At 48.5% G+C, this 22,796-nt stretch overlaps 1 protein-coding gene across 1 annotated transcript in view; it reads right to left on the bottom strand.

Annotated features, from left to right (window-relative positions):
* Window positions 1-22,796, bottom strand: part of LOC121546508 (multiple epidermal growth factor-like domains protein 6) — a 119,991-nt gene that overhangs the window by 34,570 nt on the left and 62,625 nt on the right. The window contains exons 16-21 of the mRNA XM_041857771.1: window positions 21,510-21,641; window positions 20,866-20,994; window positions 9,232-9,363; window positions 4,827-4,955; window positions 4,507-4,635; window positions 2,348-2,476 (exon numbers count right to left, since the gene is read on the bottom strand). Coding sequence (XP_041713705.1) covers window positions 2,348-2,476; window positions 4,507-4,635; window positions 4,827-4,955; window positions 9,232-9,363; window positions 20,866-20,994; window positions 21,510-21,641 — 780 coding nt within the window. The remainder of the gene's footprint in view (window positions 1-2,347; window positions 2,477-4,506; window positions 4,636-4,826; window positions 4,956-9,231; window positions 9,364-20,865; window positions 20,995-21,509; window positions 21,642-22,796) is intronic.

Below are 22,796 nucleotides of genomic sequence, written 5' to 3'. Positions count from 1 at the left end.
TATATATATATACAGTGAGGGAAAAAAGTATTTGATCCCATGCTGATTTTGTATGTTTGCCCACTGACAAAGAAATGATCAGTCTATAATTTTAATTGTAGGTTTATTTGAACAGTGAGAGACAGAATAACAACAAAAAAATCCAGAAAAACGCATGTCAGAAATGTTATAAATTGATTTGCATTTTAATGAGGGAAATAAGTATTTGACCCCTCTGCAAAACATGACTTAGTACTTGGTGGCAAAACCCTTGTTGGCAATCACAGAGGTCAGATGTTTCTTGTAGTTGGCCACCAGGTTTGCACACATCTCAGGCGGAATTTTGTCCCACTCCTCTTTGCAGATCTTCTCCAAGTCATTAAGGTTTCGAGGCTGATGTTTGGCAACTCGAACCTTCAGCTCCCTCCACAGATTTTCTATGGGATTAAGGTCTGGAGACTGGCTAAGCCACTCCAGGACCTTAATGTACTTCTTCTTGAGCCACTCCTTTGTTGCCTTGGCCGTGTGTTTTGGGTCATTGTCATGCTGGAATACCCATCCACGACCCATTTTCAATGCCCTGGCTGAGGGAAGGAAGTTCTCACCCAAGATCTGACGGTACATGGCCCTGTCCATCGTCCCTTTGATGCAGTGACGTTGTCCTGTCCCCTTAGCAGAAAAACACCCCCAAAGCATAATGTTTCCACCTCCATGTTTGACGGTGGGGATGGTGTTCTTGGGGTCATAGGCAGCATTCCTCCTCCTCCAAACACGGCGAGTTGAGTTGATGCCAAAGAGCTCCATTTGGGTCTCATCTGACCACAACACTTTCACCCAGTTCTCCTCTGAATCATTCAGATGTTCATTGGCAAACTTCAGACGGGCATGTATATGTGCTTTCTTGAGCGGGGGGACCTTGCGGGCGCTGCAGGATTTCAGTCCTTCAAGGCGTAGTGTGTTACCAATTGTTTTCTTGGTGACTATGGTCCCAGCTGCCTTGAGATCATTGACAAGATCCTCCCGTGTAGTTCTGGGCTGATTCCTCACCGTTCTCATGATCATTGCAACTCCACGAGGTGAGATCTTGCATGGAGCCCCAGGCCGAGGGAGATTGACAGTTATTTTGTGTCTTGTAGCCCATTCCAGCCTTGTGTAGGTGTACAATCTTGTCCCTGACATCCTTGGAGAGCTCTTTGGTCTTGGCCATGGTGGAGAGTTTGGAATCTGATTGATTGATTGCTTCTGTGGACAGGTGTCTTTTATACAGGTAACAAACTGAGATTAGGAGCACTCCCTTTAAGAGTGTGCTCCTAATCTCAGCTCGTTACCTGTATAAAAGACACCTGGGAGCCAGAAATCTTTCTGATGAGAGGAGGTCAAATACTTATTTCCCTCATTAAAATGCAAATCAATTAATAACATTTTTGACATGTGTTTTTCTGGATTTTTGTTGTTGTTATTCTGTCTTTCACTGTTCAAATAAACCTACCATTAAAACTATAGACTGATCATTTCTTTGTCAGTGGGCAAACGTACAAAATCAGCAGGGGATCAAATACTTTTTTCCCCTCACTGTATATATATATATATATATATATATATATATATATATATATATATATATATATATATATGTATATATATATTTCCATACAATATAGCTCTGTATTTGTATTATTTATTTGATACAGTCTTTTTTTGCTCATCTTTATCAAGTGATCCAATCATTTTTTGGACTTCATTGTACGTGTGTTAAATATACTTATTTAGGAAAAGTGAAGGACTGGGGGGACATGACTTCAAATACAGCAAATTAATAAAACATGTAAATTCATAAATTCAAAATGACGCTCTCTGCGCTTCTAGTGTTAATATATTTGTTTTAATTATTGATGTTCTAAGTCCACAACAATGCTTAAATCACATCAGGAGACCACTTCTGAGGTGTGTGGAAAATCTAAGAAATGTTTTTAAATTTTTGAGTATAGTTACCCCTTAATTAAAGTGAGCATGCACCTAGCACTGTTGTTTGGTTAGCAGCGGATATGTAGTGCATATGTGATGGAGTTCGCAAAACGAATGCCCAATAAATGTATGCACATAATCATGATATCATTCTGACAGGTAGGCATAGGCTACTTTGTAGTTAGTTGACATTTAATTGAGAAAGTATTTGGGAAAGCCTTTCAATCTACCATTGCTATATTTTAATTTTTTGGGGGTTTGGCGGCAACAATTTAACGGTGCACTGCTGCTAAATTAATACAGGGGAAACCACTCCACATGTACACAGGTATGCATACAAACACACACGAATGCACGCACACACACACAAACAGAAACAAACACACACGCACACTGACAGTACCTTGCTCACAGCTGGGGCCAGTCCAGCCTGGCATACACTGGCACTGCCCGCTCACAGGGTCACAGCTGGCATTATTATGGCACTCACAGGTGTGTTGACACCAATGGCCAAACCACCCTGCCTGGCATGCTACAACAGGAGCAGGGTGCAGAATGTTAGGGGGAACAAAAACAGCCATAACATTCTGTAACTGTACACAGATACAAAGTGTGTCTTGACAGAGTTTTGGAAACGATCGGCTCTCCACACAATACAGGCACAGCTGCAAGAAACAGACACACACATACAGTGCATTCGGAAAGTATTCAGACATTGACTTTTTCCACATTTTGTTACGTTACAGCCTTATTCTAAAATGGATAACAATTTTTTAAATCCTCAGCAATCTACACACAATACCCCATAATGACAAAGCGAAAACTGTTTTTTAGACATTTTTTCAAATGTATTTTTTTTTAAACAACAGAAATACCTTATTTACATAAGTATTCAGACCCTTTGCTATGAGACTCGAAATTGAGCTCAGGTGCATCCTGTTTCCATTGATCATCCTTGAGATGTTTCTACAACTTGACTGGAGTCCATCTGTGGTAAATTCAATTGGTTGGACATGATTTTGAAAGGCACACACCTGTCTATATAAGGTCCCACAATTGACAGAGCATGTCAGAGCAAAAACCAAGCCATGAGGTCGAAGGAATTGTCCGTAGATCTCAGAGACAGGATTGTGTCGAGGCACAGATCTGGGGAAGGGTACCAAAACATGTCTGCAGCATTGAAGGTCCCCAAGAACACAGTGGACACAGTGGAAGAAGTTTGAAACCACCAAGACTCTTCCTACAGTTGGCCGCCCGGCCAAACTGAGCAATCGGGGGAGAAGGGCCTTAATCAGGGAGGTGACCAAGAACCCGATGGTCACTCTGACAGAGCTCCAGAGTTCCTCTGTGGAGATGGGCGAACCTTCCAGAAGGACAACTATCTCTTCAGCACTCCACCAATCAGGCCTTTATGGTAGACTGGCCACACGGAAGCCACTTCTCAGTAAAAGGCACATGACAGCCCGCTTGGAGTTGGCCAAAAGGCACCTAAAGACTCTCAGACCATGAGAAACAAGATTCTCTGGTCTGATTAAACCAAGATTGAACTCTTTGGCCTGAATGCCAAGCGTCACGTCTGGAGGAAACCTGACACCATCCCTACGGTGAAGCATGGTGGTGGCAGCATCATGCTGTGGGGATGCTTTTCAGCGGCAGGGACTGGGAGACTGTTCAGGATCAAGGGAAAGATGAATGGAGCAAAGTACAGAGAGATCCTTGATGAAGGTTTACCTTGCAACAGGACAACGACCCTAAGCACACAGCCAAGACAACACAGGAGTGGCTTCGGGACAAGTCTCTGAAGTTCCTTGAGTGGCCCAGCCAGAGCCCGAACATCTCTGGAGAGACCTGAAAATAGCTGTGCAGCGACGCTCCTCATCCAACCTGACAGAGCTTGAGAGGATCTGCAGCGAGGAATGGGAGAAACTCCCCAAATACAGGTGTGCCAAGCTTGTAGCGTCATACCCAAGAAGACACAAGGCTGTAATCGCTGCCAAAGGTGCTTCAACAAACTGAGTAAAAGGTCTGAATACTTATGTAAATGTAAAATTGATACTTTTTATTTGCAAAGATGTCTAAAAACCTGTTTTTGCTTTGTCATTATGGGGTATTGTGTGTAGATTGATGAGGGGGGAAAAACAATTTTATCCAGTTTAGAATAAGGCTGTAACATAACAAAATGTGGAAAAAGTCAACGGGTCTGAATACTTTCCGAATGCACTGTACGTACGCACACACACACACACACACACACAAACACACACACACACATACACACACACACACACACACACACTTCTTTAGAATGGGCCCTGCTGGCACCCCGTTACCAGTTAGAACTGAAAAATGACTATGTTGATCCAGGGGATTATGCAGTGCCACATACAATTGGGGAACATGAGTATTAATGCACCAGACACAGAGAGAAATAGCACAATGGGGTGTAGTTGCTTCATTAAATCTACTTCCACCTGTTTTTCTGTTTCTCTTTTCTTTTTTTGAGCTGCTACAGAAATTCCACGGATGGATGGATGAATGGGTGTATAAGCCAATAGGACTCACTGGTGTTGCATTGTGATCCGACCCAGCCGTCTGGACAGTGGCAGGCCCCTGTCAGGTGGTCACATCTCCCCCCATTAGAACACTGACACTGCTGCTGACACTCCAGCCCATGGAAGCCTTCAGGACAAGCTGCAAAACACACACACGGCACATCGAAATGCACACATGCACGCACGTGCACACACACACAAGCACAGTCATAAATACACACCCACAGTCACAAATACACACCTACACATTACAAACATATCACGTGGGCATTCATCACATACATACACAGCCATACTGTAATTAGTTATCCAACACACACACACACTTACGTTTTTCACAGTAGGTGCCGGTCCAACCAGGCAGGCAGGTGCAGGCTCCACCCACATGCTCACAGGCCGCCTCGTTGGCACACTGGCACCTGCGTCTGCAGCCAGCGCCAAAGGAGCCCTCTGGGCACTCTGTTTCAGCACCGGGGCAGAGAGAGAGAGCTTAGAGAGAAACTAAAACACTTCTCCATGCTAGTGACTTTGTTATTAAACAGTGTCAGGCAGAGAAGGCCCCAACCCAGCTAGTGTATGTACAGTAACACACATCTACACCCACGCACATGCACATGCACGCACACACACACACACCAGTGTAGGCTCCTCAGAGGAAGAAAGGGGAGGACCATCTTGCTCAGTGAATTTCAGAAAAATTATCCTTTTAGATAAAACTATACTAAATATATTAATGTCACCAAATACCTGATTAAAACACACTGTTTTAAAGTGAATGTTTACAGTAGTCTCAATAGTACCCTCTAGGGTAGCACCATGGTGTAGCCGGAGGACAGCTATTTTCTATCCTCCTCTGGCTACATTGACGTCAATACAAAACCTAGGAGGCTTGTGCTCCTCACCCCCTTCCATAGACCTACAGTACATAGTAAAAGCTTCACTTCTGAGTCTTTCTATACTCAAGTCCAGCTCTCTCAGGTGTGAGAGGTTTAAGAGACCAGAAAGACCAGAGAAGCACAGCCTTCCTCTGTGACTCTACTTCCAGAACACGTCCTGCAACCAATCAAAGCTTTTGCAGTATGCACTAACATGTTGTCCATCCAATCAAAGGATCAGAGAATTAACTTATTACTACGCATGTGTGATTTTTGTGAGTTGGTGACATTGTTGGATAGATTGAGATTGATTTAGTGAATAGTTATAGTTTTTAGGATATTATTCAATTCAAATTACTTTCTTTACACTACAGGTGACGGAGGAGGTAGATTATATATTGTTTTCTTGGTTTTAGAATTGTATATTTGAGCCTTGCCACACCTCAGTAGCAAATAGCTAGCTAGCTACCAGAGTGCAGTTTTCTCTGCCAGAATGGCTAACGCTAACGACAATGTAGTGGATTTTTTGTTGAAGAACCACTTTCATTGCCCACATCAGATTCAAGCTTCTTGGAAAAAGCCACATTGATGAAGGTCTGCTTATTCAAACTGCACAAGACAAACGAGAAGGTAAGAAGAAATAGCTTATCAACAATACTGCATTTTTGGCCATGCAAGAGTTGGCTTTTACTTAGGGGCACGATGAGAGGGAAACAAGAGCAACTACAAGGAGTTTGCAGAAGTAATTGCACATTACGATGCTTTGATGTGATGGACGTTTCTGCTGTGTTCTCTGGGATGTCGAAATCAATTCAAAATGATTTGATAGCTTCCATCACATCATCTGTTAAAAGTTATATTTAAAAAAAAGCCTATTGGGCACACACTGGTTGAATCAACATTGTTTCCACATCATTTCAACGAAATTACGTTTAACCAACGTGGAATAGACATTGTATTGACATCTGTGCCCAGTGGGAGGTTGAAGCAGATCATTTTTTTGCACAACGCGCTCAAGTGTGCTTTCACTTTTCTCCGATATTTATTTTGCAAACGTGATGTTAACACATCATAACTCCCGACAGACACAAGCAAAAACTATTTACATAAATGTTGCAGCAGCCTAGGCTACACCTAAACATTAGCGATCTGACATCTGTATCTGTATGGGATGAAAACGAGACTATTTGCAGATTAACGTAACAAAATGTGGAAAAAGTCAAGGGGTCTGAATACTTTCCGAATGCACTGTATATCTGCATAGCAGTCTGAGAAGGATAAAGAACATGGCACCGGCATATCTCTATTTTTCTCTCGGTCTCTCTAGGGCTTGCACTAAAATCTCAGACAGTAACTGTGGATCAATTGGCCAATATTGCCTGTTTATTGATGGCGTTGGCAGCACCCAGTAGGAGGTTTCTTTCTCTCGCTCTTTCTATTCTCAGATCTGAACGGGTCTCTCGGATCCGAACCAGCACGGGTCGGTTTGGGTCTGTTTTTCCACTGGCCTTTTCGGAATGGGTCGGACTGTCCTCGGGTCCATTCCGAACGGGTCTCCGTTTAATTATTATTTATTTATGCATATCGGGTCAGGTGGAAAAGCCACGGATCCATTTTCGGAACGGGTCTAAATATAATTCATATGAGCAAGTACAAGGTTGCTGTAGTTTGACAGGGTTTTCATCCTCCAAAGGCCCTGGAGTTTAAAACCATGTGGCCTGATTAGAAACACTGGTCCCATCATAGCCCATATAAAACCAGTAATTAATCACTGTCATACCCTATAGGTTGCAGAGTTTTATCTGGTTAGGTTACCAGATAAGCAAAAACGCTGAGCCCCAGGGAAGAAAAATATTGCCCCACCACTCTCCGACCTGTGGGGCCATCAAGTATGTGGATGATCAGGTCTTTATTCAGGAATGTTTCTTGGGCTACATTGATGTGTCAATCTAAGTAACAGAATTTAAAAAATCCCCATCAGAATCTGTCAGTTTAAGCTAGAGATATCTGTTTTTTTGCATGGACTGCGTCTCAATCCACCGCATCCGGCCTTCCGCATCTGCAGTGGAAAGTGGCAGAGCTACAGCACAGTTTTTCAGACCAGGAGAAAATCGGTCTTCTCACGGAAACATCTGTAGCGTCCGAACGGTTTGGCCTACTAACTAATATAACCACTCTATTGAAAGGGGGGATTCTCACGAACACAGGGGGATTCTCATGAACACAATGGCTCTACAACCAAGCGTCACTGCACTAGTCTAAAGGTAACCTGGTCCCAGTTTAAAAAAATGAATGGAAGTATGTAGGTAGTTTTGTGCCTACAAAAAAAGGGGTTAAAAAAACTTCAATATTTCCTGAGCTTTCGTACAGACACTACACAACCTTTTTCCTCATGATTAATTTTTTGCCATTTATGAATGTGCTCTTCAATGCATTTCTATGGGCTATAGTAGTAAAGGCCAAATTCAATATTTTATAAAATCATTTAAAAATATATTTATTTTATACCTACAGGGGTCCTAAAATTCAAAATCAAATAGATAAATTATCCATGGTATGACAATCTTATAACAATTTCATATGTTAGCTTAGTAGATCGGCGTTTAACTTTATGGAGAAACTTGTTGCCCAAACCTATGATGGCACTGCTGTAATGGAATGTATCTGCTATTTGTATCTGCCTTTTGTTCCCTGATAAAGAGGTGACGACCACTCCACTCCACTACCAGTGTCAACTCTCCCCTGACATGAACTTAAACCATGTTTTATGAGCCCTCTCATCCACTGGAACATTGAATGTTTCCTCTCTAAGCACTGTGAGTAGCCCTGTCAATTTTCTCTCATTACTTTATGTAGAGTCAATCACAATCACAAACACAATCACATTATTACTCATTCTTAGCTCTTTTGTCTAACTGTGTTGTGTTATTGTTTTTTTGTCTTCCAATTCAAATCCTGTCCTGCCCTCAGTGGAAGAGTTGAGCTCTTCTCCAACATCATCCATCCATGATGAGCCTGTCCTGCACTGAAGCCTCTGAACACCTCAACCCTGTCTTGCACTGAAGTCAAGCCTCTGAACAAGAGGTCTTCACAGATCCACCTGTACCTGAATACCCGAGACGGGACCCGAGCGCATCCGAATCCAGAATTCTAAATAATGTCATGGGTCTGGGTCGGATCTGATATGATTGTCACGGGTCTTGGGTATGTGTAATTTTAACTGACTTGTCCGGAAGGACCCATACAGATCCGAACGCTGCAGTAGAGAGAGAGAGAAATAGTACAATTTATGCTGCTGCTCTTTGATTTTCACAAGAGTGGCGCGTGTAGCTTGTTGTTGTTGGCCAATCATAAGTCATCAAAGTGGCAATAGGCTACAGTCATAGAGCCTCCGTGTGGGGCAAAAGTGAGGAGATATCTAATCAATGGAAGATGGAATTAAAAGTTAAAGGAGAAGGATAGGCTACAACAACTAAGAACAGGCAGGCTGCTACTTTATATTCTGAATGAAGTTGTTGTTGTTTGTAACTGTGTAGGACGAGAAAGTGCATGCAGCCTCAATTAGCCTAGCTAGCTAGCTCGCTTAGCTAGCTTCTCCTGGTTTGATGCAGTCAAGACAGGTACTACGTAATCACATTGGAGGATAAATAACCTACCTATGGCAACATTTAGTCTACTATAGCGCGAGTCGGCTTGGTTGGTTGCTGTGTCTCAATTTTTGAAAGACGCTTTGTTGTCGCCGAGCGGTCTGCGCCTATACCGAGGGTCTCCCATCCACCTACATTTTTCAAATCACCAGCCTCCACTGACACACACACACACACACACACACTCTAGAAAGGCAATATTTCTCTTTGTACTCTGTTGGCAGCTTGGTCCCGTGTAGCCCGCCTCACAGCGACACTGTCCCGTGATGATGTCACAGCTGCCATCATTGCCCGGGCACTCACACACGTTGGCACAGTCCACACCCCAGCGCCCGGCATCACATGCTACCATGGAGACAGAGGTCAGAGGTCAAAAGTCATGACCTCCACAACTGGGTAGAGGGCCTATAGGGAGAATAGAGTGCCATTTCAGACGCACCAGACCTTTCAGTATTTAAAATGTCTCTCCAAATCAAAGTGAAAATGATCAAAAAAGGAACCAACTAATGAGGTACAGTGTTATCCCCCTAAGGTTGATGTCCACACCCCCGTGGAAAACTAATTAGCATAATAATAAAAAATCCCTATAAAAACCTGTCAGTTTAAGCTAGAAATATCTGTGTTTTGCATTGAATGCATCTCAATCCACCGCATCCGCCTATGTCGCACTTCCGCATCTGCGGTGAATTTGACAGAGCTAGAGCAGTTTGTCAGGCCATTGTCATGAGCCCTCTCACTCCACTGGGTTACCACCTTAAGTTGTTTCCACTCTGCTCACCACTCTCTCTCTACTCAGCCTAACTAGCTCCACCTGTCCCTGCTCTGCTCGGCTCTAATTACTCTGCCAGCTGCGCTGCATTACCCACTAACCTCTCCCAGTATTTATAGCCCTGTCTTTCAGCTCTCCTGTGTCAGATCGTCTGCAAAGCTCACACCCGGAACCTGTTTGCTCGCGCTTCTGGCTCACCCTGGTTTTGTGACCCCGGACCTGCCTGGTTTTTGGATACTCTTCTGCCTCAGGAGATCCAGACCTGCTTCTGCTATTACGACTCCTGACTACTCTTCAATCCCGGTAACTCTGACCAGCCTTCTGCCTTGCTACTACGTATTTTGGATTTCCCTTGAACTGTACTGCTGCCTGGTTTCATTCCGCCCCGTTGTGTCTGTGTTTCCTCCCCCCCCCAGGACTTCTGGACCACCAACCACCGGCGTCATCGGATGCATCGCTGCCACTGGGGGAGGCACAGACCCAGCACATCGGACGGGATAACCCCTGGAGCCTTCACTCACTCCCCTACATCCCTTTCCCCTTAAGTTTAAATAAACTTTCTGGTGTGACGCAATTGTGGTCCTCTTGTCGTCTGTCTGAACCGTGACAGTACGATCTGACCATTATGGACTCAGCGCACACTTCCCCCGACATGGAAACCGAAGAACCTGAGCAACCCACCGCCATGCTACGCCTGGAACACACTGAGAGAGAGCTAGGCCGCATGAGCGGCGACATCACCTCTCTGCTTCAGGCCGAGCTACCAACAGCATCAGCAGTTCCAGCAGCACCAGCAGCAGTCCCAGCAGCAGCAACAACAACTCGCCATGATCATTCAACTCCTCACCAACCTGACCCCAGCCAGTCTGCCCACCAGCCCTGCCCCCGAGTTACCTGCCCCGGTCATTGCAGCCGCTGCTCCGAACCCAAGATTGGAAACCCCGAGCGGTTCAACGGCGATTCTACCCAGGTACGGCCATTCCTGACTAGCTGCCGACTTCAGTTCTCCTTGCAGCCAAGGACCTTCGCCACGGAGGGGCTAAGGTTGGGTATGCCATCACTCACCTGACGGGCCGAGCTCGACTCTGGGGAACAGCAGAGTTCGAACGTCAAACCCCCGCATGTGCAACCTTCGACCGGTTTGCAGAGGAGATGCTGAAGGTGTTTGACCTGGATTCACCAACCGCAGAGGCGTCTCGTGAACTGTTCAGTATTCGACAAGGCAGACGTACAGTCGCAGACCATTCCATCGACTTCCGAACCCTGGCTAGACGAAGTTCTTGGAACACACCATCGTTGGTGGACGCGTTCTTCCATAGTTTGGCTGACTATATCAAGGACGAGTTGGTCTCCCATGAACTGCCTTCCACTCTTGATGAAGCCATCGCACTGACTGTCAGGATCGACAGAGGGATACAGACCCGTCGTCGTGAGAGGGGGGCGCCAAGGTCCACCTACTACCGGCATTCGGAGAGATCCGACTGGGCTCCTGTCATCTACTGCCACTCACCCAGTTCAGCTTGATCAGTCTGAGCCTATGGAGATTGGGCGAGCCTCTCTCACTCCTGCAGAGCGCCAGCGACGCTCACCTCAAACCTCTGCCTCTATTGTGGAGGTGATGGACATCGTGTGGTAACCTGCCCTTTAAAGGGCCGAAGCTCACCGGGCATAGGGGGAGTCCGGTTGAGTTCAATGACCATCCAGTCCTCCGACCGCAAACCCCTGCTGCAAGTTCACCTCCGCCTCCCTGACTCAACTCACACCCTGGCTGCTCTGGTGGATTCTGGCGCCGAAGCCAACATAATGGACATCAAGCTGGCACGCCAACTGGGACTGGAGAACCTCCGTTTGACACCTCCTATTCCTGCCCGGGCACTGGACGGACACTTACTCGGATCGGTCACTCATGTCACGGCCCCGGTCTCGATGGGTCTGTCCGGAAACCATCAAGAAACTATCCAGTTTCACCTGCTCCCCTCTCCAGGCCAACCCCTCATCCTGGGTTACCCATGGCTCCGCCCGGCACAACCCTCAGCTCGACTGGGTGACCGGGGTGATCAGGGAGTGGGGAGAGGACTGCCACCGAACCTGCCTGCTTGCCCCGCACTACCCCCTCGGCCAGTACCTACTAACTCCGCTCCTGACCCCTCCAAGGACCCTGTGTCGATTCTGCCAAGTCCCTGCATCGTTGCAGCTCTGACCTGGGCTGTTGAGGAACAGGTGCTGGAGGCTCTCCGTAACCAGCCAGGTCCCAGCACTTGCCCAGCTGACCGCCTTTTTGTCCCCGAAGACCTGAGGTCCCAGGTCGTTCAGTGGGGACATGACTCCCGCCTAGCTTGTCACCCTGGCTCCACCCGCACTTACAACCTGCTCGCCCAGAGGTTCTGGTGGCCCTCTCTGAGGAAGGATGTACGGGAATTCGTCCAAGCCTGCCCCATCTGCAACCAACACAAGTCGTCCTGCCAGCCCCCCAGCCGGATTGCTGCAGCCCCTGCCTGTGCCCAGGAGTCCGCTGGTCCCTGCTGCGCCTTGTCCTCCTCCTCCACGGCTCGCCGATGGTGGTCTGGTTTACACCGTCCGCCGCCTGCTTCGGTCCAGACGGAGGGGTAGGGGTCTCCAGTACCTCATTGACTGGGAGGGCTATGGACCTGAGGAAAGGACCTGGGTGCCAGCTAGTCGGATTGTGGATAGGACTCTCATCACCGCTTTCCACCAACGGCATCCTGATCAACCTGCAATCCGTAGGGGCCGCCCCAGAGGGGTCTCTAACCGTCCTGCCCGCTCGGCTTCCTGTCCTGTGCCTGATCCTGTCTCGGGACCTGTCCCATCTCCCGACCACGGCCCTCCGGCTTCCTCCGAGGATGAGGACGTTCGCTCGGACCGTTCGGAGGAGTTCTAGCCCTCCTCCGGCTCCCCTCCTCCCGCCCGGCGTGGTGTTGCTCTTGGGACTTCTGGGGCCGTCCCTTGGGGGGTTCTGTCATGAGCCCTCTCACTCCACTGGGTTACCACCTTAAGTTGTTTCCACTCTGCTCACCACTCTCTCTCTACTCAGCCTAACTAGCTCCACCTGTCCCTGCTCTGCTCGGCTCTAATTACTCTGCCAGCTGCGCTGCATTACCCACTAACCTCTCCCAGTATTTATAGCCCTGTCTTTCAGCTCTCCTGTGTCAGATCGTCTGCAAAGCTCACACCCGGAACCTGTTTGCTCGCGCTTCTGGCTCACCCTGGTTTTGTGACCCCGGACCTGCCTGGTTTTTGGATACTCTTCTGCCTCAGGAGATCCAGACCTGCTTCTGCTATTACGACTCCTGACTACTCTTCAATCCCGGTAACTCTGACCAGCCTTCTGCCTTGCTACTACGTATTTTGGATTTCCCTTGAACTGTACTGCTGCCTGGTTTCATTCCGCCCCGTTGTGTCTGTGTTTCCTCCCCCCCCCAGGACTTCTGGACCACCAACCACCGGCGTCATCGGATGCATCGCTGCCACTGGGGGGAGGCACAGACCCAGCACATCGGACGGGATAACCCCTGGAGCCTTCACTCACTCCCTACATCCCTTTCCCCTTAAGTTTAAATAAACTTTCTGGTGTGACGCAATTGTGGTCCTCTTGTCGTCTGTCTGAACCGTGACAGCCATGAGATATCCAGAAAATCGGTCTTCTTACAAAATCGTCTGTAGTGTCCGAATGGTTTGGCCTACATACTATTATGACTCCTCGATGGAAAGATGAGACTCTCACGAACACGATGGTGTTCTCCGTTTTGTGTCTCGTTGTGGACAGGTAAGACTCTTATGAACACGTACATGTCGGTAGTTTTGCCCCTTGACTTTTTGCCTTATTCTAATATATATATATATATATATTAAATGTACTCACCAATCTACACACAATACCCCATAATGACAAAGCGAAAACAGTTTTTTAGAATTTTTTGCAAATTTATAAGAATACATAAGAATTCAGACCCTTTGCTATGAGACTCGAAATTGAGCTCAGGTGCATCCTGTTTCCATTGATCATCCTTGAGATGTTTCTACTTGATTGGATGTCACGGTTTCGGCCGAGGCTGCTCCTCTTCCTTGTTCGGGCAGGCTTCGGCGGTCGTCGTCTCCGGAGTACTAGCTGCCACCGTTCTATGTTTCATGTTCATTTGGTTTTGTCTGTTCTTAACACCTGTCCCTTATTTGTGTCTTAATTGTTCCCTTATTTAGTTTCGTGTGTTTGGGTCAGGTGTTATGCGTGATTGTTTATGTCAGCCTGCTTCTACGAGTTTGTTCTCTCGTTATTTGTGTATTTTCGAGTGCTCGCACTGTGTGCGCTTTTCTTGTTGTTTCCGCACTGTGTTTTCGTGCGTAATTTGTTCGCGCCACCCGGTTGGGTTGGCGACTGATTTTGTGTTTGGACTTTAGTAAAGTTCTGTTGAAGTCCTCCTGGTTTCCTGCGCCTGATTCCTACTCATCCACCTACACCACTCTGACAGAATCACGCATCACTTCCATGGAATCAGCAGGAGCGACCGCGCCGACAGCCGAGATGGATGAACGTCTTCGTGGTCAGGAGGACCGCATCAACCAGGTCTGTCATGCCCTGGAGAGGGTGATGAATAAGCTGCACCGATGGGAGACCAGCGGGGTTCCCACACCTCCACGAACCGAACCAGCCCCATCGGTCAGCCCTCCTGTCTCATCTCCGGAACCTAGTGGGATTCGGCTCTCGCTCCCGAGGGCGTACGACGGCTCCACTGCCGGGTGTCAAGGGTTCCTGCTGCAGGTGGAGCTCTACCTCGCCACCGTACACCCGGCGCCCTCGGGACACGAGAGCGTCTCAGCACTCATCTCCTGTCTCACCGGCAAGGCGTTGGAGTGGGCCAACGCCGAGTGGAGGAGAATGGACGCCGCTACCACGAACTATGCAGAGTTCTCCCGCCGCTTCCGTGCTGTGTTCGACCATCCACCAGAAGGGAAGGCGGCGGGGGAACGTCTATTCTACCTCCGACAGGGGATGAGGAGCGCCCATGACTTTGCCTTGGAGTTTCGGACCCTAGCGGCTGATGCAGGGTGGAATGAGCGGGCCCATATCGACCATTTCCGCTGCAGCCTCCGGGAGGACGTCCAGCGAGAGTTGGCGTGCAGGGACACGTCGTTGACGTTCGACCAGCTGGTCGACATGGCCATCCGGCTGGATACCCTGCTCGCCACCCGTGGGCGTCCCGGAGGAGGGGGTTCGCCCATTCCACTCTCCAGCACCTCCGAGCCGAGCCCTATGGAGCTCGGAGGTGCTGGCGCTAGGGAACGGAGGAGGAGGAGCCCGAGGGGACCCGGCCCTTGCACCAACTGTGGTCGTGGAGGGCACACCGCGGCTAGGTGTTGGGGCGGGTCCTCCAGTGAGGGAGATGGCAGGTCACGCATTGGGGGTCCCCCCAGGTGAGTAGGCGCCCTGCTTACCCAGAGCTTTCTGTCGTGCACCTAACCTTGCCTGTTTGTTTCCCACAGGTTGCACCTCGTGCCCAGCATAAGGCGCTGGTAGATTCAGGCGCAGCTGGGAATTTTGTAGATCGCCAGTTCTGTATAGAGTTAGGGATTCCCCTCCTTCCAGTGGATAAGCCTTTCCCCGTCCATGCCCTAGATAGCCGTCCGTTAGGGTCTGGGTTGATTAGGGAAGTCACAGCACCCCTTCAGATGATGGCGCAGGAGGGTCATGAGGAGAGAATTCAGCTCTATCTGATTGACTCTCCTGCGTATCCGGTAGTGCTGGGTCTTCCCTGGTTGATGACTCATGACCCTATTATTAGGTGGCGAGAGAAAGCTCTTAAAGGGTGGTCTGCTCAATGTGAGGGGCGGTGTCTGGGTGTTTCCATAGGGGCGACCTCGGTGGAGAGTCCGAATCTAATGCCAGCACTGCAGATTCCCCCAGTATGAGGATTTGGCATTAGCGTTCAGTAAGACTAGGGCGGCGCAGCTGCCGCCTCATAGACGGGGGATTGTGCGATAGATCTCCAGTCAGGAGCAGCTCTCCCGCTGGAGCCATGTGTATCCTTTGTCTCAAGAGGAGAGAAAGGCTATGGAGACATACATTTCTGAGTCTCTTAGACAGGGATACATACGGGCCTCCGTTTCACCCGCTTCCTCAAGTTTCTTTTTGTGAAGAAAAGGGATGGAGGTCTGCGCCCGTGTATTGATTACCGCGGTCTCAATCAGATCACAGTGAAGTACAGCTATCCACTTCCTCTGATTGCGACTATGACGGAGTCACTGCACGGTGCGCAGTTCTTTACAAAATTGGATCTTAGGAGCGCATATAACTTGGTGCGCATTCGAGAGGGCGATGAATGGAAGACAGCGTTTAGCACGACTTCCGGACACTACGAGTATCTAGTCATGCCATATGGGTTGATGAATGCTCCCTCAGTCTTCCAATCCTTCGTCGATGAGATCTTCCGGGACATGCAGGGACAGGGAGTAGTTGTGTACATTGACGACATTCTGGTGTATAGTCCTACCCGTGCTGAGCATGTAGCCCTGGTGCGCCGAGTATTGAGGAGGCTGTTGGAGCATGACCTATATGTCAAGGCAGAGAAATGTCTGTTTTTTCAGAAGTCGGTCTCCTTTCTGGGTTACCAGCTATCTGCATCAGGGGTGAAGATGGAGGTAGACCGGGCGTCAGCTGTGCGTAATTGGCAGACCCCAACCACTGTGAAGGAGGTGCAACGGTTCTTGGGTTTTGCGAATTATTACCGGAGGTTTATCCGGGGTTTTGGACAGGTGGCAGCTCCCATAACGTCTCTGTTAAAGGGGGGTCCGGTGCGCTTGCGGTGGTCAGCTGAGGCAGACAGGGCATTTGGGAGACTGAAGGACCTGTTTACCTCGGCGCCGGTGTTGGCGCATCCGGATCCCTCTTTACCGTTCCAAGTAGAGGTGGACGCGTCAGAGGCCGGGATAGGGCGTTCTTTCCCAGCGTTCTGGCACTCCACCTAAACTCCGTCCCTGTGCGTTTTACTCAAAGAAGCTCAGTCCGGCGGAGCGGAATTATGACGTAGGAGACAGGGAGCTGTTAGCCGTGGTACAGGCCCTAAAGGTGTGGCGGCATTGGCTCGAGGGGGCTCAACACCCTTTCCTCATTCTAACTGACCATCGTAACCTGGAGTACATCCGGGCAGCTAGGAGACTGAATCCTCGCCAGGCTCGCTGGACTATGTTCCTAGTCCGGTTTGTGTTTAAAATCACATACATCCCTGGGTCCCAGAACGGGAAGGCAGATGCTCTGTCTCGGCGGTATGACGCAGAGGAGAGGTCAGTTGAGTCCACGCCCATACTACCGGAGTCTTGTCTGGTTGCTCCGGTGGTGTGGGAGGTTGATGGTGAGATCGAGCGGGCGTTACGCACCGACCCGAGTCCTCCACAGTGTCCTGTGGGTCGGACGCACGTTCCGCTCGAGGTACGCGATCGCCTCATTTGTTGGGCTCATACGTCCCCCTCCTCTGGCCATCCGGGTATCGGCCGGACAGTGCACTGCCTTAGCACGAAGTACTGGTGGCCAACGTTAGCTAGGGATGTGAGGATTTATGTCTCCTCCTGTTCGGTGTGTGCCCAGTGTAAGGCGCCCAGACATTTGCCCAGGGGTAAGTTACAACCCCTGCCTATTCCACAACGACCCTGGTCCCACCTCTCGGTGGATTTTGTTACCGACCTTCCCCCCTCACAGGGGAATACTACCATCCTGGTCGTTGTGGATCGGTTCTCTAAGGCCTGTCGTCTCCTTCCCATGCCGGGTCTACCCACTGCCCTACAGACCGCAGAGGCTCTGTTCACCCATGTCTTCCGGCATTACGGGGTACCCGAGGATATAGTGTCTGACCGAGGCCCCCAGTTCACCTCTAGAGTGTGGAGAGCATTTATGGAACGGTTGGGGGTTTCGGTAAGCCTTACCTCGGGTTACCACCCGGAGAGTAATGGGCAGGTTGAACGTGTCAACCAGGATGTGGGTAGGTTTCTGAGGTCATACTGTCAGGGCCGGCCGGAGGAGTGGGCGAGATATGTGCCCTGGGCCGAGATGGCACAGAACTCTCTTCGCCACTCCTCCACCCAACTAACCCCTTTTCAGTGTGTGTTAGGGTACCAGCCGGTTCTGGCACCATGGCATGAGAGCCAGATCGAGGCCCCGCTGTGGATGAGTGGGTGCGGCGCTCGGAGGAGACGTGGGACGCTGCACACGTCCATCTGCAGCGTGCCATACGTCGACAGAAGACGAGCGCCGACCTACACCGCAGTGAGGGGCCAGTGTACGCACCTGGAGATCGAGTCTGGCTCTCAACCAGAAACCTGCCCCTCCGCCTGCCCTGCCGGAAGCTGGGTCGGCGGTTTGTGGGGCCATTTAAAGTCCTGAGGAGATTGAACGAGGTGAGTTATAGGTTAGAACTACCTGTTGATTACAAAAATATTAACCCCTCGTTCCATGTGTCTCTCCTCAGGCCGGTGGTAGCTGGTCCACTCCAGGACTTTGAGATTGAGGAGACTCCTCCGCCCCCGTTGGACATCGAGGGGCTCCGGCGTATACCGTGAGGTCCATCCTGGATTCTAGACGCCGGATGGGGGGTCTTCAATATCTCGTGGAGTGGGAGGGGTACGGCCCGGAGGAGCGGTGCTGGGTGCCAAGGAGGGACGTATTAGACCAGTCCCTACTGACCGATTTCCATCGGGGTCATCCTGCGCGCCCCTGCTCCGCGTCGTCCGGGTCGTCCCCGAGCTCCTGGTCGGCGCACGGCTGGAGCGCGCGTCAAGGGGGGGGGGTACTGTCACGGTTTCGCCGAGGCTGCTCCTCTTCCTTGTTCGGGCAGGCTTCGGCGGTCGTCGTCTCCGGAGTACTAGCTGCCACCGTTCTATGTTTCATGTTCATTTGGTTTTGTCTGTTCTTAACACCTGTCCCTTATTTGTGTCTTAATTGTTCCCTTATTTAGTTTCGTGTGTTTGGGTCAGGTGTTATGCGTGATTGTTTATGTCAGCCTGCTTCTACGAGTTTGTTCTCTCGTTATTTGTGTATTTTCGAGTGCTCGCACTGTGTGCGCTTTTCTTGTTGTTTCCGCACTGTGTTTTCGTGCGTAATTTGTTCGCGCCACCCGGTTGGGTTGGCGACTGATTTTGTGTTTGGACTTTAGTAAAGTTCTGTTGAAGTCCTCCTGGTTTCCTGCGCCTGATTCCTACTCATCCACCTACACCACTCTGACATTGGAGTCCACCTGTGGTCAATTGATTGGACATGATTTGGAAAGGCACACACCTGTCTATATAAGGTCCCACAGTTGACAGTGCATGTCAGAGCAAAAATCAAGCCATGAGGTCGAAGGAATTGTCCGTAGAGCGCCGAGACAGGATTGTATCGTGGCACAGATCTGGGGAAGGTTACCATTTATGCAGCTTTGAAGGTCCCCAAGAACACAGTGGCCTCCATCATTCTTAAATGGAAGAAGTTTGGAACCACCAAGACTCTTCCTAGAGCTGGCCGCCCAGCCAAACTGAGCAACTGGGGGAGAAGGGCCTTGGTCAGGGAGGTGACCAACAACCCGATGGTCACTCTAACAGAGCTCCAGAGTTCCTCTGGGGAGAACCTTCCAGATCTCTGCAGCACTCCACCAATCAGGTATTTATGGTAGAGTGGCCAGACGGAATCCACTCCTCAGTAAAAGGCACATGACAGCCCGCTTGGAGATGGCCAAAAGGCACCTAAAGGACTCTCAGACCATGAGAAACAAGATTCTCTGGTCTGATGAAACCAAGATTGAACTCTTTGGCCTGAATGCCAAGCGTCACGTCTGGAGGAAACCTGGCACCATCCCTACAGTGAAGCGTAGGGGAGGCAGCGTCATGCTGTGGGGATGTTTTTCAGCGGCAGGTACTGGGAGACTAGTTAGGATCGAGGGAAAGATTAATGGAGCAAAGTACAGAGAGATCCTTGATGAAAACCTGCTCCAGAGTGCTCAGGACCTCAGACTGGGGCGAAGGTTCACCTTCCAACAGGACAATGACCCTAAGCACACAGCCAAGACAATGCAGGAGTGGCTTCGGGACAAGTCTCTGAATGTCCTTGAGTGGCCCAGCCAGAGCCCGGACTTGAACCCAATCGAACATCTCTGGAGAGACCTGAAAATAGCTGTGCAGCGACGCTCCCCATCCAACCTGACAGAACTTGAGAGGATCTGCAGAGAAGAATGGGAGAAACTCCCCAAATACAGGTGTGCCAATCTTGTAGCGTCATACCCAAGATAACTCAAGGCTGTAATCGATGCCAAAGGTGCTTCAACAAAGTACTGAGTAAAGGGTCTGAATACTTACAGAATATAAATGTGATATATATATTTTTAAATACATTTGCAAAAATGTCTAAACCTGTTTTTGCTTTGTCATTATGGGATATTGTGTGTAGATGGATGAGGGGGGAAAAATGATTTAATCAATTTTAGAATAAGGCTGCAACGTAACAAAATGTGGAAAAAGTCAGGGGTCTGAATACTTTCTGAATATACTGTATTTCTCAGATACATGTATAGGACAGACACTTCAGAACAAACTTCCTTTAGATTTTTTTGGGGGACTATCTGTTGTTCCATGTAGTGAATCTGTTATTCAATGCGTTTGTATGGGCTAATAGCAGTAAGGCCAAATAAAATGTTTCATTAAAAACAACATATACATATTTTTGTTATCCTTCAAGGGGTCTTACAATTCAAAATCAAATAGCTAAATGATCCTTGGTATGACCTTAAAACAATTCCATATAGCTTAGTAGAACCCCCTCCCCCGGATTAGACAGAGTTTCGATTCTTATGGGTTATTATCACTTATTACAAGCCAGTGGTAGCAGACCTGGGTTCAACTACTATATGTATTCTTTCATATACGTTTCTTTAGCCAGATGGGCAGGGTTCACCATTTTTCGACTCTTCTATTGGTTCCCTTGTGCCAGGGAAACTCAATCAAATCAATCAGATTAAAATAATATTTGATTTGAACCCAGGTCTGAGTGGTAGGGGGATCATAAAGTACTACAGTATTGATTGTGGCTCACAGGCCGTCAGCCTTACCTCTACTGCAGCTGGGTCCAGTCCATCCTTCAGGACAGGCACAGCGGCCTGTCACCGGGTGGCAGCGCCCACCGTTATCACACCGACAGCGTAGCTGGCAACCCAGGCCAAATCTACCCAACGGGCAGACTACGAGAGAGAGATAATATGGTAAATTATATAGGGCTAGGAATTACCAGGGGCCTCATAGTGTTATCACGTTACTTAGGTGCCGATACAATATGTGTTGCGATTCTATATGTATCACGTATTGCGATTCGATACTGCAATTTTATTGTGATTCAATGTTTCAAACATATTGCTCACTATATGTCTGCTGAAGAGGAACAAGAGAGAGCCATGAGATAAGTGCTCAAAACATGTTGGCACACCATTTAAAACAGTGAGAACAAGCTATAGGCTGAGAAATACCTTGAGTTTTGGCACAGGTACAGCCGACTAGCGCTAGCTAACTTAACAACCAAGCAAAAAATATATATCTTTGTTTTTATTTATTTTTACTAATCAATACTTGGTCACAGTGTCAACATTACATTTGCAAAAATAATATTGCGATACTCTAGTGTATACATTTCTTCCCCCACCCCTACAATTATACTAAGTCTGAGTGGTAACTAGTGTGTGTGTGCACGTGTGTCTCTCACCGCTCTGACACAGGGTGCCCGTGTATCCAGGTTGGCAGTGGCATGTTCCATTGTGTTTGTCACACACTCCCCCGTTCTGACAGCGAGGACAGGAACCTGAGCAGCCCACACCCCACTGACCCTCCTCACACTCTAACAAACAAACAGACGGAGAGAGAGCAAGAGAGAAAAATTGTGAGAGAGCGAAAAAGTGTGAGAGAAAAAGACTCCAAAGCTGTCCATGGTGAATGTGAATTAAATGTTATATTCTCCATACGGGGCTATACTATTCAGCATTATTATTCTGACCAGTGTTCCATGACGAAAGAAATAACAGAGTAGTGATTCCAATGTCTTCTTTGAAAATCAAATTTGATACATTTGGGTGGGTGGTCCTCTGTAGCTCAATTGGTAGAGCATGGCGCTTGTAACACCAGGGTAGTGGGTTCGATCCCCGGGACCACCCATATGTAAAAATGTATGCACACATGACCGTAAGTCGCTTTGGATAAAAGCGTCTGCTAAATGGCATATTATATTATTATTATAAACTGCTGTTTTAAAATATGTATAACTCGCTACAGAGGTCTTTTCTGACCACGAGTACTCTTGATCTGTCTCTCTCTCTCCTTCTCTCTTCCTCACTCTCCATCTCTCGCATGTGTACTGTAATGGGTGCACATTCCTTTTTTTGTGTTAACATTGTTTTTCTGGGTCCATATTGTACTCTTCCTGTGAAGAAGTGAATGAAGAGATGCTCCGATGCTTTAGCTGCCGCATCATTTTCCGTGCCATTTCGGTTCATGTTTACCTCAGCCAGAGGTGAACAAGGTTGAGTAAAGACACTCGTTGCATCCCAAATGGCACCCTATTCCCAGAGCCCTGGTCCAAAGTAGTGCACTATGTGGGGAATAGGGTGCCATTTGGGACACAACAGTGTGGAACTTAAGCGCTAACTCTGCCAGACTCAGTTCCATCTCCTCCTCCAAGGAGCTCGTATTCACAACAATGTCCAGGAGAAGCTCAAATGGACCCGAATGGAAAGACATCAGAGATGGAATCACAACATGTTTTTTGGATTGTTTTACTATAGTTAGCAGTTGGAGATAGATGTGCGGTCACATTGTTGAATGTAACACACATACTGCTGCGTCTCTGGCCAGCCCATCCCATGCTGATTTGAAGAGGGCTTGTAAAGAGGACCGACCATGGCTTATACTGCGGCACAGGGATTTTTCCATGCCGGTATGCCAGGATATTCCTATTGGATTTGTCATTATGCCTGGGCCAGCCAGATGAGGATGGGCT

The sequence above is a fragment of the Coregonus clupeaformis genome, chromosome 30 (genome assembly GCF_020615455.1).
Source record: "Coregonus clupeaformis isolate EN_2021a chromosome 30, ASM2061545v1, whole genome shotgun sequence".
In the NCBI taxonomy this organism is placed as follows: domain Eukaryota; kingdom Metazoa; phylum Chordata; class Actinopteri; order Salmoniformes; family Salmonidae; genus Coregonus; species Coregonus clupeaformis.
Note: the sequence above shows the minus strand (reverse complement) of the source record. Positions and strands in the feature narration are given on the sequence as shown.